Raw genomic sequence first — 14,009 nt, forward strand, 5'->3', positions numbered from 1 at the left:
GCCCTTTCAGATCACGTGAGAGGTTTATCCCGCACACTCCCCGGGAGTAGCCATTTTCTTAAGGGCCGTTATAGTACCGACACGTTCAGAGTACTATGAGGAATCTAGAGTGATTCCGCATCTAGTTATCAACTCTGAGGGCGAGGCGGAGAGAAAAGGCTTCACCTCTTAAACCCAGAGATTATCTAATTCGAGGTGTCCTTCATCTTGTTTCACCAGTTTTTAGGAAGAACTAGTGATGTTAACGCAGAAGATGGGGCATTGGCCTTTTAAACACGTCACTCAGGCCTCAGGGCCTACGGATGGAAGTCTCAGGGGCAACCCTTTCCTGGGCTCGAAGAATGGAGTACTAGCCTTTCAACAGAGCAAGCGAAGGGGCGGAGTCTAGGGCGGAAGTTGTAACCCGGGGTCGAAGTCTGGCAGGCGAAGGGCGGAAGTAGAGTGCCCAATTCTGCCGCCATGGCTGAAGAAGAGAACGATGTTAGAGATTATAATTTGACTGAGGAGCAGAAGGCGATCAAGGCCAAGTATCCTCCCGTCAATCGGAAGTACGAATGTGAGTAGGCCACTCTCTTCTGTCTTGAGATACGGACACGCGGGCACCCCCGTCTTCTTACCTGGGGCTTCCGGTCTCGTCTTGTACGCCCCCTGGGTTGTGCCTTGTTTGCGCCCTGTATTGTATTTTTTGTACTTGTCCTCGGAGAGATGCAAAATAAAAAAGGCACGTGGCTTGAGAGTCAGAAAATCTGGGCTCCCACATTTGCAGTCTTGTAAACTTCTTTCACCTGTGCCAAGTCACGTTCATCTTTGTAAATGTTACTAGTGCATTTATTGTAAAGACATTGGTGTTTTCAAGAGTTTGCGGGGTCCTATATCAATAGTGGACTAGGTTAGAGGACTAAGAAAGCCAAAAAAAAGAAAAAGGATTTCCGACTTGGTGTTTCACCTCGATCGTGTCGTTAGTAACATGATCTGTATCAGAGATTTTTAGGTCTTTATATTACCTATTTTTGTATCTCATTTCCTTCACCTGGAGAATAAGCAGTAATCGATGCGATCTGGGGGAGTGGTGGAGTGCTTTCGTAGCACATGTGAGGCCCTGGGCTCCATCCCAGCACCACTAGTAATAAAGCACGTGAAAGTATAGTGCAGGCCTTTACATTCTTTTGTTGTTGTTTTAGTTTGGCGGTACTGGGGTTTGAACTCAGGGCCTCCGGCTTGCTGGGCAAGTGCTCGCCCACTTGAGCCACACCCCCACCCCATCTCCTCAATTCTATATTAAAAGTTAAGCTGTCATTCCTAAAGGTGGCTACGATTTGGGTCCACAAATCAGTCTCACTTCTCTGCTTAAAGTCTTCCATTCATTTTCCATTGTCCTCTTATATAAAAGTTAAAAGTATTTATCATATTTTTGCTTTCTGGATTCAGCCTATCTCCCTCACATATCTTTCACTTAAAAACAATTTTAAATACATTTTAATTAGTCGTCTATATGTGGTTCAAAATTCAAAAAGTGGCCAGGTATTGTGGCATGCATCTGTAGTCAGGAAGCCGAAATAAGAGAATTGCTTGAACCCAGAAGGTGGGCAACATAGAAACAAACAGCCATGCAGTAAAAAATTGTCTTTCAATTTGATCCTCGACCATTTAGTCTCCCTCTCTTGAGCAACTGTAGTTACTTTTTTCTTATGTGTAACTGCACAGATGTTCTAGCATTTACTTAATTAAACCAGTTTCCAATTGGTGGACATTTAGGGTAGTTGAACTGTTTTACTATTAAAACAATGTAGCAGTGAATACACTTTTTATTTCCATATTTTGTACAAGTGGAAGTGCGTCTGAGGAACAAACTTCTCAAATTGCTTTTCCAAAAGATTTTTTTTTTTTTTTTTTAAAGAAAGGGTCTTACTATGTAGTTCAAGCTGACCTTGAACTCAAGATCCTCCTGCCCCAGCCTCAGTACTGGGATTACTTGGGTTCCCATGCCTTGCTTGGATAAAATCTATTCTAAGCACACAAGAGATCATTGAATTTTAATGTTACAGAGTACAAAAAGTTCACCGTTAGAGTTTCAAATTCCACGTTACAGTTAACCTTTAAAAAAACAATTATTTTGCCAGGTGTGATGATGCACCTCTTTAGTCCCAGCACTTGGGAGGCTGAGGCAGGGGGATCAGGAGTTTCAGACTGGCCTGCAATACGTATTGAGACCCTATCTCAAAAATTCCCCTAAACCTCTCCCAAAAAATTAGCTACCACTTTTTGAGTTTGGTATAATGTCAAAAAAGAATATCTAGGGCTGGTGGATGACTCAAGTGGTAGAGTGCCTGCCTACCAATTGTGAGGCTCTGAGTTCAAACCCCCAGTACTGCCAATATTTGAAAAAAATATTAAAATACTCCTTTGGATATAAGAGTGTACCTCAGTGGTAGAGTGCTTGCCATAGCATGAGTGAAGCCCAATCCCTAGAGGGGAGGGGGAGAGGAATTCTGTCTTTGCTTTCTCTCCCCTTCTTCCCTTCCCTCCTTTTCCTTTCTCTCTCTCTCTTTCTTTCCTTTTTTTTTTTTTATTTTTATTTATTTATTTATTTATTTATTTTCATTTTTCTTTTATTATTCATATGTGCATACAAGGCTTGGTTCATTTCTCCCCCCTGCCCCCACCCCCTCCCTTACCACCCACTCCACCCCCTCCTGCTCCCCCCCCCTTTTTTTTTTTTTTTTTTAAATTAAGACAGGGTCTTGCCATTTAGCCCAGGTTGACCACAAACTCATGATCCTTCTGATTCATCATCCCTAGAGCTGGGACTACAGGTGAGCACCACATGCCCAGCTACCCCTCTCTCCCATGCCTTGCCTTTTTTTTTGTCTCTTGCATACCTGTGAGGTTGAACTTAATTTTCTTTTTCTTGGTGCTGGGGCTCGAACCCCAAGACTCATGCATGCTAAGTAAATGCCATATCACTGAGCTATAGCTTCAGCCCAAGGTTGGATTTTATTTATGCACTCTGAGCTAAGTGAACATATTGCAGCACATTAAAAATGTTTCCGCCCTCGCTCAGGCAGCACATATACTAAAAGTACTAAAAGTTGGAATGATACAAGGAAGATTAGCATGGCCCCTACACAAAGATGACATAAAAATTCATGAAGAGTTCCATTAAAAAAATTTGAAAAAAATACAATACAGTGCCACTCTTCTCAATTTTTAACAATATATTTTTAATAAAATTGTATTATTTATATTAAAATTATTAATAATTAATAATTATTATATTATTGAATATATAATATAATTAATAATATTATTATTAATTATATAATATAATTAATAATAATTATTTATAAATTGTATTATTTATATTAAAATAACATTTTTGTGTGTGTATTTTGGCAGTACTGGGGTTTGAACTCAGGGCCTCACACTTGGTAGGCAGGTGATCTACCACTTGAGCCGCTCCACCAACCCTTTTTTGTGTTGGGTATTTTTGAGATAATGTTTTCAGAACTATTTGCCCTGGCTGGCTTCAAATTGTGATCCTCCTCATCTCTGTCTCCCAAGTAGCTAGGATTACAGGCATGAGCTAACAGTGTCCAGTTATTGATATTTTTAAATGAATAAGTATTTTAAAGTTTTCTCTCAGTTAAAATTTCTAATATGGCTAATACTGATGTAACTTGTATAAACAAAAACTCTTTGAGATCCTCAATAATCTTTGAGTAAAGGAGTCCTGAGACAAGAAAAATTTGAGAACCATTGTTCAATAGCAATGTGTTACTCTCTTTTTAAAAATTGAAGAATAATTTACACATCAATCCTGAGCAAAGTGCTCATATCCTAAAGACCATTGCTAAATGGATACACCTGTGTAACATCCTTCCTTTCAAGATACAGTACATGTCTATCAACCTAAAAAGTTCCCTCATGCTCCTTTCCAGTCAGCCCTCATCCCCTTAGCTTGAAGCAAACACTTGTGTTTTCTATCACCATAGCTTAATTTTCTTTTAGAGTTTCGTATGAATGGAATCACACTGTATAGACTGTCTTATGTCTAGCTTCATCACCTACACCAAAGATAAATACAACTGGACACAAGTTAGAATGGTGAGCTCAGATTTTACTTAGTACCTACTGACAATAGGGAAAATTGCTGAACTCCAGTCTGATTTGTACAAAGATGATTGGGTGTTTTACAGGGAGAGATGGAAGGCTCAGTAGAATCAGAGCAGTGACAGAGTACAAAGGATTAGTCATTGTAAATGGTGTAAATGCAGAGGCCTGTGTCTGCTATCTAACAGTTCTGGAAGTTTGTATTCTGTCCTCCCACAGACTGGCAGATAGAGGTCCAGACTGTAGGGATGATTACATTTCATAGGAATGTCTCCCGGGTCCTTGAGAAGGATACTTCTAAGTTGTAAGAGATACTCACAATTGTAAACCCTTTCTGGTACTGCTGACTCACAGTTAAAAGCCCTTTTGAGTACTTGCTGTAAGAAAGGGAGGTGGTTAGAACAAACAGTTCTGCCTCTGTTGAGCTTTTCTCAGGCAGGAATTTTAATGCCCTCCCCCACCTAGGGATGTGGCCTTATGGCTACTCTGGCCATGCTAGAGTTTGGTCAAGTGCAAGTGTTCGATAACATGTCCTGAGAGTTCTGCATTACAGTTCTCAGTGTTTTCAGATTCATGTTGATGCATGTATCAGTAGTTCATGCTTTATAAATTGATGAGCACTGTTCTATTTGTTCTGTTGTTTAATTATACTTTGTGTCTTATTGATGGACATTGGAGTTTGTTTTGGGTTTTGGTTTTTGGTTTTGCTTTTGGTTTTGTAAGCCAGGGAATAATTCCTTGTAAATCAAGGAATTAAGTAACCTCTAAGTATTCCTTCTAGCCCTCATGTCCTGTGATGGGAATGGGAAGAATTGATGGAAGTCAAGATACAAGTGAAGAATAGACTGAAAATGTCTACATAACAGATCTAATGGAACGTGCTATAGTTGCAATTAGACCTTTCCGGTCTTCCCTGGAGGAATATCAGGAAAAAGCTCATGTCTTGTGAGTTTACTTTTAAAAACTATTTTAGCTGTTCATGAAATGAGACAAATCTGGAATTTTATATTTTGTATGATGTGGTAGTTGATAAAATTTTGATCATTCACACAGTAGATATTTAGAAAAGATACTAGAACAGGGAATACAGCTCAGTGGTTGAGCACTTGGATAGCATGCTCCAGGTAGTGGGTTTGATCACCAGCACTGCAAAAAAGAAACAAACAAAAAACCCAAACTGATTTATTTTGTTAGGGAAAAGTAACTGATAGCAGCAAATGGCATTTGTTAATTGAGAAACCGTAATTGCTATCCACCACCTCCAAAAATAAAGGATAGCAGTGAACTCCTAAGCTCAAGTGGTCATTATGCCTCAACCTCAAGGTTGCTGGGACTACAGGTACACAACAATGCACCTAGTTTGGACATTTTAGAACACCTAGGCATCCTTGCTACCTTCCAGAAATTGTCATTCATTTAAATATGAGCCTTGGCTTAAAAAAAAAAAACCTTAATAAAACAATTAAATTTGCTGAGTAACTAAATAGCAATAGGTAAATGGGCTAGGCTGCCTCATGTTTTCTTATTCTTCGAGGATTTCCTTCTTTCCTTCTTTCTTCCTTCCCTGTTTTTCTCCCTTCTTTCCTCCCTCCCTTTCCTTCCCTGCTTTCTTCCTTGTCTTTGAGATAAGGTCTTTTTTTGTACCCCGGGCTCGACTGGAGCTCACTAGGCTAGTCTTCAACTTTTTTTGCTCCTCCTGCATCAGCCTCCTGAGTGTAGTATTACAGACGTGTCACTTTGCTGGTCTAAGATGATGTTCTTAGAGTTTCTTTTGTTTTAGTTTAGTTTTTTTTTTCTTCCTCACCACTGCTGCTGCTGGCTGTCTCACTAGAGTTATTTTCTTATGGTTTGAGAGTCAAGTTTAGTGACTTATAAATGTTTTTCCCTCTCTCCCTCAGATTTGGATCATACAGCAGATGTCCAGTGAGTATAGCTGGTGTTTGTTCCTTTGAAACCATGTCTTTAAATAGGAAGGCTGAATATCTTAATTTGGATGGCTTTGGCTCTAGATTTTTTTTTGTAGTACTGGGATTTGAACTCAGTACCTTCACCTTGAGTCACTTCACCAACCCTTGTTTGTGACGGGTATTTTCAAGATCGGGTCTCGTGAACTATTTGCCTGGGCTAGGTTCAAACCTCTATCCTACTGATCTCTGCCTCCTGAGTATCTAGTATGACAGGCGTGAGCCCCCGCGCCCAGCGATGTCTCTAGTTTTAGTTTTTTCCCTCTTATTTTTGTTTCTTTGAAACATGAAAATGATAGTTAAAAGCACTCAGTTTTGATGCCATTAAATTAGGTTTTTAGTTTTGTCTTTATCAAATTGACTTGATTTGCTGTTGAGTTTTCTCTTTTTCAGTGAAATACATTACACAGAGTATGAATGTATTTCTTTAGGTTACATGCATGGGGAGATACTCTGGAGGAAGCATTTGAACAGTGTGCAATGGCCATGTTTGGTTACATGACAGATACTGGGACTGTGGAGCCCCTCCAAACAGTTGAAGTAGAAACTCAAGGTAATTGATTTATTGATAAGGAGATAAGTGTTAAACAGATACGTGGTGTTCTACATGATTTGAGTATATTTTCACTATACAAACAATAAAATTGACTGTGAGTCTGTAAACTAGCCTAAGAAATTCGTTGCACTTTAAAATTGAGACAAGTTGTTAGAGACCAGCATTATTAAGCATCATATTATGACCTTTTTGATCCTGTGTAGGAGATGACTTACAATCTCTTCTGTTTCACTTTTTGGATGAATGGCTTTATAAATTCAGTGCTGATGAATTCTTCATACCCCGGGTAAGCAAGGGTTTTAGCAAGTGGGTTCATATCTTACAATAGAACAAATGATTGAAAATAGGACATGTGGTGCAAAACTAAATCATGTAGATGATTAAGATAAGAAAGTATAGGCACTTGTTGGTTAACCTGAGTTTGCCTATATGTATGCATTTTGTATTCAGATCTTTGATCATGTAGTACTTGTCATTAATCAGGATTGTATGATAAGAATGCATCTACTCTAAAACAAAAAAAAAAAAAGACTGTGCCCACAGTCCTCTTCCACAGTGTTATGTTTCCTAAGTTTGAGCTGTATTTGCACCTGAGCATGTGTTCCTCTTGTTCCATTTGAAGTTTAGCAGTTCTGCTACTTTGCCCTAGTTCCACTGATTTTAATTCTCCTTAATGTAAAAAAAGGAAAAGCCAGATAGAGATTGCTTCTGCTGTCAACCTCTAGAAGGACACCCCTCTAATGTTGTCTTAACACATGGCCCTCCCTGTTCTGGAAGGCTTCCTTCTGTTTACCAGCTCCAGTTTCTCTTCCTGTCTTCTACCAACTGAGTCACTTGTCCTATAGACATCAAGTCTCAAAGTATCAAGTAAAATATAGGCTGAGAAAAAAAAAAAATAGGCTGAGAATGATTAAAATGCTATATCCTCCTCCTCTACCATTTATCTTACAGAGATATCCCCCTCTCCTTCCTCAGCCTCTCAAGTTTTGGGATTATAGTTGTGCACCACCAGGCCTGGCTTTTGTGTGTGTGTGTGCCGGGATTTGAACCCAGGTCCTTGTGCATGCTAAACACATGTTCTACCACTGAGCTGTACCTGTAGTTGCCTCTTTATTCCTATTTTTAGGTTGTATATTTTTCAAGTGTACCCCTCTTGAATATTGAAGAAAAATCTAATTGCCTTGAAATAGGTTTAGCTTGTTCTTTCTTTTTTCATTCTTCTTTTTTTTTGGTTGGTGGTACTGTTGGGTTTGAACTCAGGGCCTTGTATACTTGCAGAATGGCTCAAGCCATTTTTTTTGCTTTAGTTATTTTTCAGGTAGAGTCTTGAATTTTGCCAGGGCCAGCCTGAACTGTGATCCTCTTGTTTATGCCTCGCATGCCTAGATTATTGATTGAGATGAGGGTGTCAAGAACTTTTTGTCTGGGCTGGCCTTGAACCGCAGTCCTCCTGATCTCAACCTCCTGAGTAGCTAGGATTATAGATGTGAGCCACCACACCAAGCCTCATTGTTCTATTTTATTTTATTTTTGACACTGGGGCCTCATGCTCACTAGGCAAGCTCTACCACTTGAGTCACTCCACCAGCCCTTGTTCTGTTTTCCTTAATATTTTAATTTGCTTTGCTTCAGAGAAGTTGTATGCTATTATTTCTAGAAAAAGTGGTAACTTAGACATGTTTTAGTAGATGGTCTAGTGTTAACTTTTTTAAAAATAAAAAAAAATTATTTGTTTTCCTCTTTAGGAAGTGAAAGTACTCAATATTGATCAAAGAAATTTCAAATTACGGTCAATTGGGTAAGTTTTGGTATTTTCTCTTTCTCTCTTTTTTTTTTTTTTTTTTTTTTTTTTTTTTGAGTGGGGTCTTGCTATATATCGCTCAGGCTAACCTGAACTCATGATTCTCCTGCCTCAACCTCCCTAGTCTGGGATTACATGCATGGTGATGTACGACTTCCTTTGTTTTTCAATAGGTAAAGAAACAGGCTTCTTTAAAGGCACTTCGTTAAGTAAGAAATTGTTGAACAGAATGTTAAAACTTTGGTGTTTCTATTGCATCATGTTACTGTGTTCAGCCACATTGGTGTAAAGGGAAGGAGAACAGTCCAAGTTCTAGGAGAGTACCTTTCTAGAGCTTTCTCTATACAGACGTGGGCATTTTGAGAAAAGTTGGAAAAGGCAAATTAAGCTCAAAAAGTATTGTTGAATCTAGTGTTTTGTGTTTCTAGTATTCAAACCTGCTTTTGCCATAGAAGATAACTATTTAACTGGTTTTGTAGCTCTGAGTACAGTGAAAAATTTAAATGTTGTACACTATTATGAAATATTCACTAAGTGTTTATTGAGACTCTACTAGAAACAGTCTAGTCATTGAACTCAGGGCTTCACACTTGCAAAGCAGGTACTATACAGCTTGAGTCACACCTCCAATCCATTTTGCTCTGGTTATTCTGGAGTTGGGGGTCTCATAAACTGTTTGCCTGGGCTGGCCTCAAACCAAGATCCTCCTGAGCTCAGCCTCCCAAGTAGCTAGGATTACAGGCCTGAGCCACCAGTGCCCAACTGTTTAGCCCCTCTAGTCCTCCCATCTCATTTTGGCTCTTTAGTATCTGAACTACATTTATAAAGCTTATTTTAAAATATCTAATAGGAGAGGCTGGGGGCATGGCTCTAGTGGTAGAGTACCTGTCTAGCAAGTGTGAGGCCCTGAGTTCAGATCCTGATACTATCAAAGAAGGGAGGAAGGAAGGAAAAAAGGAAATACATAAAGAAAGAGAGAATGTAAAAATTTAAACATCTTAATCATGTTTTCATTTTCCTTCTCAAGGTGGGGAGAAGAATTTTCACTGTCCAAGCACCCTCAGGTATATTTTAAAGCTTATTAAAATATTTTATACTTCCTTACCATAATGACTGTATGTGTGACAGTAAACTTCAACTGGTTCTAACTGGTATGAAATGATAAGTTTTTCTTAAACATCTCTGAGCTGTCTGGATTATGTTAAAAAACACTTGATTTTACATACCTGATTGGTGGAATGAGAGTTAGCAATGGGTTCTAGGGTCAAGTTTGTTATGGATTGTTGTGGAACTCAAAAGTCCGTTTGCGTTTTTGAGACTTGGTATCTTCTACAGTGAACGTGTTTAGCTAGTTCCACCCCCACCCCCCTTCCATAGTGTTGGGGTTAGAACTCGGCTTTGTGCTTGCTAGGCAGGTACTCTACTGCTTGAACCACACTACACAATGTGGACTAGAGGTCTTTAAAAAATACCTTCTACCTTCTGTGATTCTCTAGATTCTGTACTTGCCAACCTGGGTGGCCTCACTCTGTAATAGTTAAATCTGTTGAAATGGGCTGGCCACTTTTCTGTAAAGGGCCAAATAAATGTGTTAAGATTTGTGGTTGAAGTGATGAGCAACTACTTAGTACGTTTATTGTAGCACGAGAGCATCCACAGACCACTCACAATCAAATGAGCATGGTTACAGCCCATTAAAATTATTTATGGGCATTGAAGCTTGAATTTCTAGCTGTGCATGGTGGTGTGCTCCTGTAAGTCCAACATCTGGGAGGCTGAGGCTACTCGTGATCCTAAGGCTACATATTCAAAACAAAAAAGAAATTTGAATTTCTTATCATTTTAAGATGTCATGAAATACTCTTTAAAAAAAAAAAAGGAACGCTTCACGAATGTGCGCATCATCCTTGCACAGAAGCCATGCCTATCTTCTCTATATTGTTCCAACTTTAGTCTATGTGCTGTCCAAGTGTGCACTGAAATATTCTTTTGATCTTTGATCTTTATTTTCCAATCACTTAGAGATGAAAAAACATTCTTGGGGCTGGTGGAGTGGATCAAGTGATAAGAGTACCTGCCTAGCAAGTGTGAGGCCCTGAATTCAAACTCCAGTGCTGCCAAAAAAAAAAAAAAAAAAAATCTTCTTTTGTGAGCGTATACGAAACAGCCAGCAGCCCATGGGCTGTAATTTGATGATCCTTGTGTTTAGGCCGAAGAGGTCTAAATTAGTTCTAGGTGACCGAAAAATCCTGTTGTTTTTGGTAACTGCTGCGTCATTTCTTCACTAAAACGGAGCCTGATGAGGGACTTGTGTGCAATAGCCATTTCTTACTTATACAAGTAAGAGAAGGACCTAGATTTACTAGTCAGTAGACTCAGGTGATGTGATGGGAAAGTAGAGGCAATAGATAGATAGATAGATAGGCTTTTTTTTTTGCAGTACTGGGGCTTGAACTCAGGACTTTCACCTTAAGCCACTCCAGCAGCCCTTTTTTTGTGAAGGTTTTTTTTCAAGAGAGGGTCTCTCAAATTACTTGCCTGGGCTGGCTTCGAACAGCGACCCTCCTGATCTCTGCCTCCTGAGTAGCTAGGCACGAGCCACTGGTGCCTGACTATAGACAGTGTTTTTGAAGCAATTGCAAAAAGGGGGAACAGGAAGATAGCTGGAAGTGACTATGGCTAGTAATGGAGAAAGATTTTTTTTTTTTTTGTCTAAATCAAGTGAAAATGATTTAGAAGAAGGAAAAATTGATACGGTGGAAAGAGGGAGGATAATTTCAGAGCCAAGACCTTGGTAAGGGGAGGGGTGTAAGGTCAAGTGCTCAACGGGACAAGTTGGCTTGGCCTTCTGTCAGGCATAGGGACAAGCCATTCATTGTTACTACAGGGAAGGCTGATTTGAGAACAGATACATGGAGAGATGGTAGATTGTTGGTGGGAACATGAGCCAGTGCTTACTGAAGCATTGTTGATTGAGATTGAGAATAAGAAGGGAAGGATGCCAGAGGAGATGGGAAGTAATTGTCTCAGAGAAGGAGAAAGGGAATTGAGCTGTCCCTGGACGATTAGGGGTCAGTGCTGAATGCCCTTTTGAGATGTGGATGTATAAGTGAGATGACACCAGTCAACATGGTGTGTGCCGCCTCAGGCAGAAAGTTGAATTTGACTTAGGTTACGGTTTCCCAGGTGATGATGGCAGAGGGAAAAGTGGAGTCGATGCTACTCATCTCCTCCTGAGAAGTCTTCGCATGGGTTTTGGGCTGTAGAGCTAGCAAATGATATTCACCTATTGCTTGATATATTTGGTGATGCACAGAATTATACTAGGTTCTTTTTAGACCTGGAAGAAAACTGAGAGGACACCCAATCCTATGGTTCTAAACTGGAGCAGGGTGTGGGGAGTGTATCAGACTCCTATGGTGAGCTCTCCAGCTAGACTTGGAGAGAGAATCCCAGGAGGTGAGTAGATACTAGCAGCTGGGGGGAGAGAGCAGACTTGAGTTCCTAGAGCCCAGGTCAGAGCATGAGAGCGTGGGTAGGGACTAAGGAGAGCTCTGGGCCAGAGCAGAAAAGCTTGTATTCTTTGATTCAGCTCATTTTATAAATGAAAAAACGGATGCTCACACAGGTCAGACAGCTTCCCTGCCCACGTGGAACCAAGTGCATTGGAGCCCCGTTTCCAAACTCCAGTTCAGTGCTGTTGCTTCTGTGTACATTTTTATTCAATCTGTGCCTCATTTTTATTCAATTGGTATGTAATAGTGTACTTATTTTGTAAGTCATTGTTTCATGTGGATTTTAAATTTTTCAGGATAATATTTCATTTTTGACTTTCTATTAATTGTTACTAGAGTTAAAGATTTTGATTTCAGTGTCTTTTTTTCATATTTGTTTTTCTCTAACCCCACCTTTAGGGAACAGAAGTCAAAGCAATAACATACTCAGCGATGCAGGTCTATAATGAAGAGAAGCCAGAGGTTTTTGTGATCATTGATATTTAAGACACCGAAAAGAAAAAGACTCCTGTGAAAAAAGTCCAATAAAGAACTGGGTTCTTTATTGGGTTGTTTTTTTTCTTCCTTTTGAGAAAATACAGTAATTTAATTTCTATAGTATCTTTTGCTAAATGGAAGTTTACAGAACAGAAAATTTTAACTTTCAGAAATGGAAAATCAGGGGCCCTGCATGGTGACTCACACCTGTAATCCTAACTACTTGAAGGGTAAGGACAAGGAGGATTGTAGTTCTAGTGCCAGCCCAGGCAAAAAGTTAGCAAGACCCCCCCACCATCCCCAAAAAATAAGCTTGGTGTGCTGGCATACTTCTATAATCCCAGCTATGTGGGAAGCATAGGTAGGAGGATAGTGGTCTGAGACTGGCTCCTGGCAAAACCACAAAACCCTATCCATAAAGTAAGTAAAGCAAAAAAGGGCTGGGGGTGTGGCTAAAGTGGTCGAGCACCTATCTAGCAAGCTTGAGGCCCTGAGTTCAAGCCACCAAACAAACAGAAATGGACAATCAGGGCATAGCCTAGGCACCTAGAATTTTGCCTTTTTTCCCAAATTGGTAAAGGTGTTTTCCATGTATTTGTTAAGGGAGGTCTTGTTTTAGATTGCTGTGGGACAGAGCTGCTGTCCTGTTTTCTTAGAACTAATTAGAAGACTTCTCCAGGAAGCATCCTGATTTCTCTCACTTCCTTTTAAGCAGTGATGATGATACTTTATATTTTCTCATAAGAAAAATTTGATATACGCCTTACAAAGAACCCTTCCTTCTAACCTGTATTCTTTATTTTACTTATTTTTGCAGTGCAGGGAATTTAACTCCAGCATGCTAAGCAAGCACTCTACCACTGAGCTACTTCAGCCCCTAAGGTGCAACAACTTTAAAGACAGTCTATATATATAGAGAGAGAGAGAGAAGAAAAGGAGAATTTTAAAAAATAAAGTACTTGGAGTTTTTTTGTGTTTTTTGTGTTTTTTTTTTTCCAGTGTTGGGGATTGAAACTAGATGACCTTTAAAAAAATAAAATTGCTTTAAGTTTAATTTACAACTTCAGTCTCTGTTGATTGAGGAATTCTCTCATAATCAAGTTTGCTAAGTTGGGACTTCTATGACAATGAGACTGCCACTGGGTGGTGCCAAACATCATGCTGAACTTAACTAAAAGGAAGGATAAGCTATGAGCACTGTGTTATTTTTTTCTGGGTATTTAACAGAAAGTAGCATTAATGAAGACGAGCTGATAAACCTGGGGTTTTAAAGCAGCTCTTCAAATGAAGTATGACTGGATTATTGTACAGATATTCTTCATACTCAGGCACGTTCCAGTGTAGCTCTCTAAGCAAAAAAAAAAAAACACTTTACCTTAGTTAGGGCAGGTTTCCAGGCTGAGATAGGATTTTCTTTGGGGCAGGGGGAGCTCCCTTGATTAACATAGGCTAATTGGAGCTCAACTGTGAAAATGAACAGTAGAATAACATTAAAGCAATAGGAGAACCAAATGCAGAGTAAAAAGAGTTGTCGATCTGGGCTGTTTTAAAACCAGATTGGTTTGGGTGTGGTGGCACGTGCTTGG

General features: G+C 39.6%; 1 protein-coding gene, 1 non-coding gene and 1 pseudogene across 4 annotated transcripts; 2 read left to right on the top strand and 1 right to left on the bottom strand.

The window, feature by feature from the left end:
- The first annotated feature begins 19 nt into the window (after positions 1-19).
- On the top strand, positions 20-13,392 carry Zbtb8os (zinc finger and BTB domain containing 8 opposite strand). 3 transcript variants are annotated; one of them, XM_074080683.1, is made up of 8 exons: positions 23-556; positions 6,009-6,033; positions 6,506-6,627; positions 6,834-6,916; positions 8,376-8,428; positions 9,459-9,495; positions 12,346-12,384; positions 13,241-13,392. In XM_074080683.1, the coding sequence occupies exons 1-8, from the start codon at positions 460-462 to the stop codon at positions 13,337-13,339; spliced, it is 555 nt and encodes a 184-aa protein (XP_073936784.1). In that variant the 5' UTR covers positions 23-459; the 3' UTR covers positions 13,340-13,392. The 3 variants fall into 3 exon arrangements, with proteins under 3 accessions (XP_073936785.1, XP_073936784.1, XP_073936786.1); XM_074080685.1 differs by having other exon boundaries at positions 36-556; positions 12,346-12,482; XM_074080684.1 differs by lacking the exon at positions 12,346-12,384 and having other exon boundaries at positions 20-556.
- Positions 3,072-3,166, top strand: LOC141425245 (U6 spliceosomal RNA; annotated as a pseudogene).
- LOC141425188 (U6 spliceosomal RNA) lies at positions 10,302-10,408 on the bottom strand. The gene has a single exon (XR_012450278.1). It is a non-coding gene; the product is annotated as a U6 spliceosomal RNA (small nuclear RNA).
- Positions 13,393-14,009: the final 617 nt, after the last annotated feature.

This window comes from Castor canadensis, chromosome 7 (assembly GCF_047511655.1).
Source record: "Castor canadensis chromosome 7, mCasCan1.hap1v2, whole genome shotgun sequence".
In the NCBI taxonomy this organism is placed as follows: Eukaryota; Metazoa; Chordata; class Mammalia; order Rodentia; family Castoridae; genus Castor; species Castor canadensis.

Excerpts from the sequence above, each read along its gene's own strand:
- Zbtb8os (XM_074080683.1), top strand. The coding sequence starts at position 460 with ATGGCTGAAGAAGAGAACGATGTTAGAGATTATAATTTGACTGAGGAG. Across the intron at positions 557-6,008 it reads CGTCAATCGGAAGTACGAAT|ATTTGGATCATACAGCAGAT; the intron begins GTGAGTAGGCCA and ends TCTCTCCCTCAG. Across the intron at positions 6,628-6,833 it reads AGTTGAAGTAGAAACTCAAG|GAGATGACTTACAATCTCTT; the intron begins GTAATTGATTTA and ends GATCCTGTGTAG.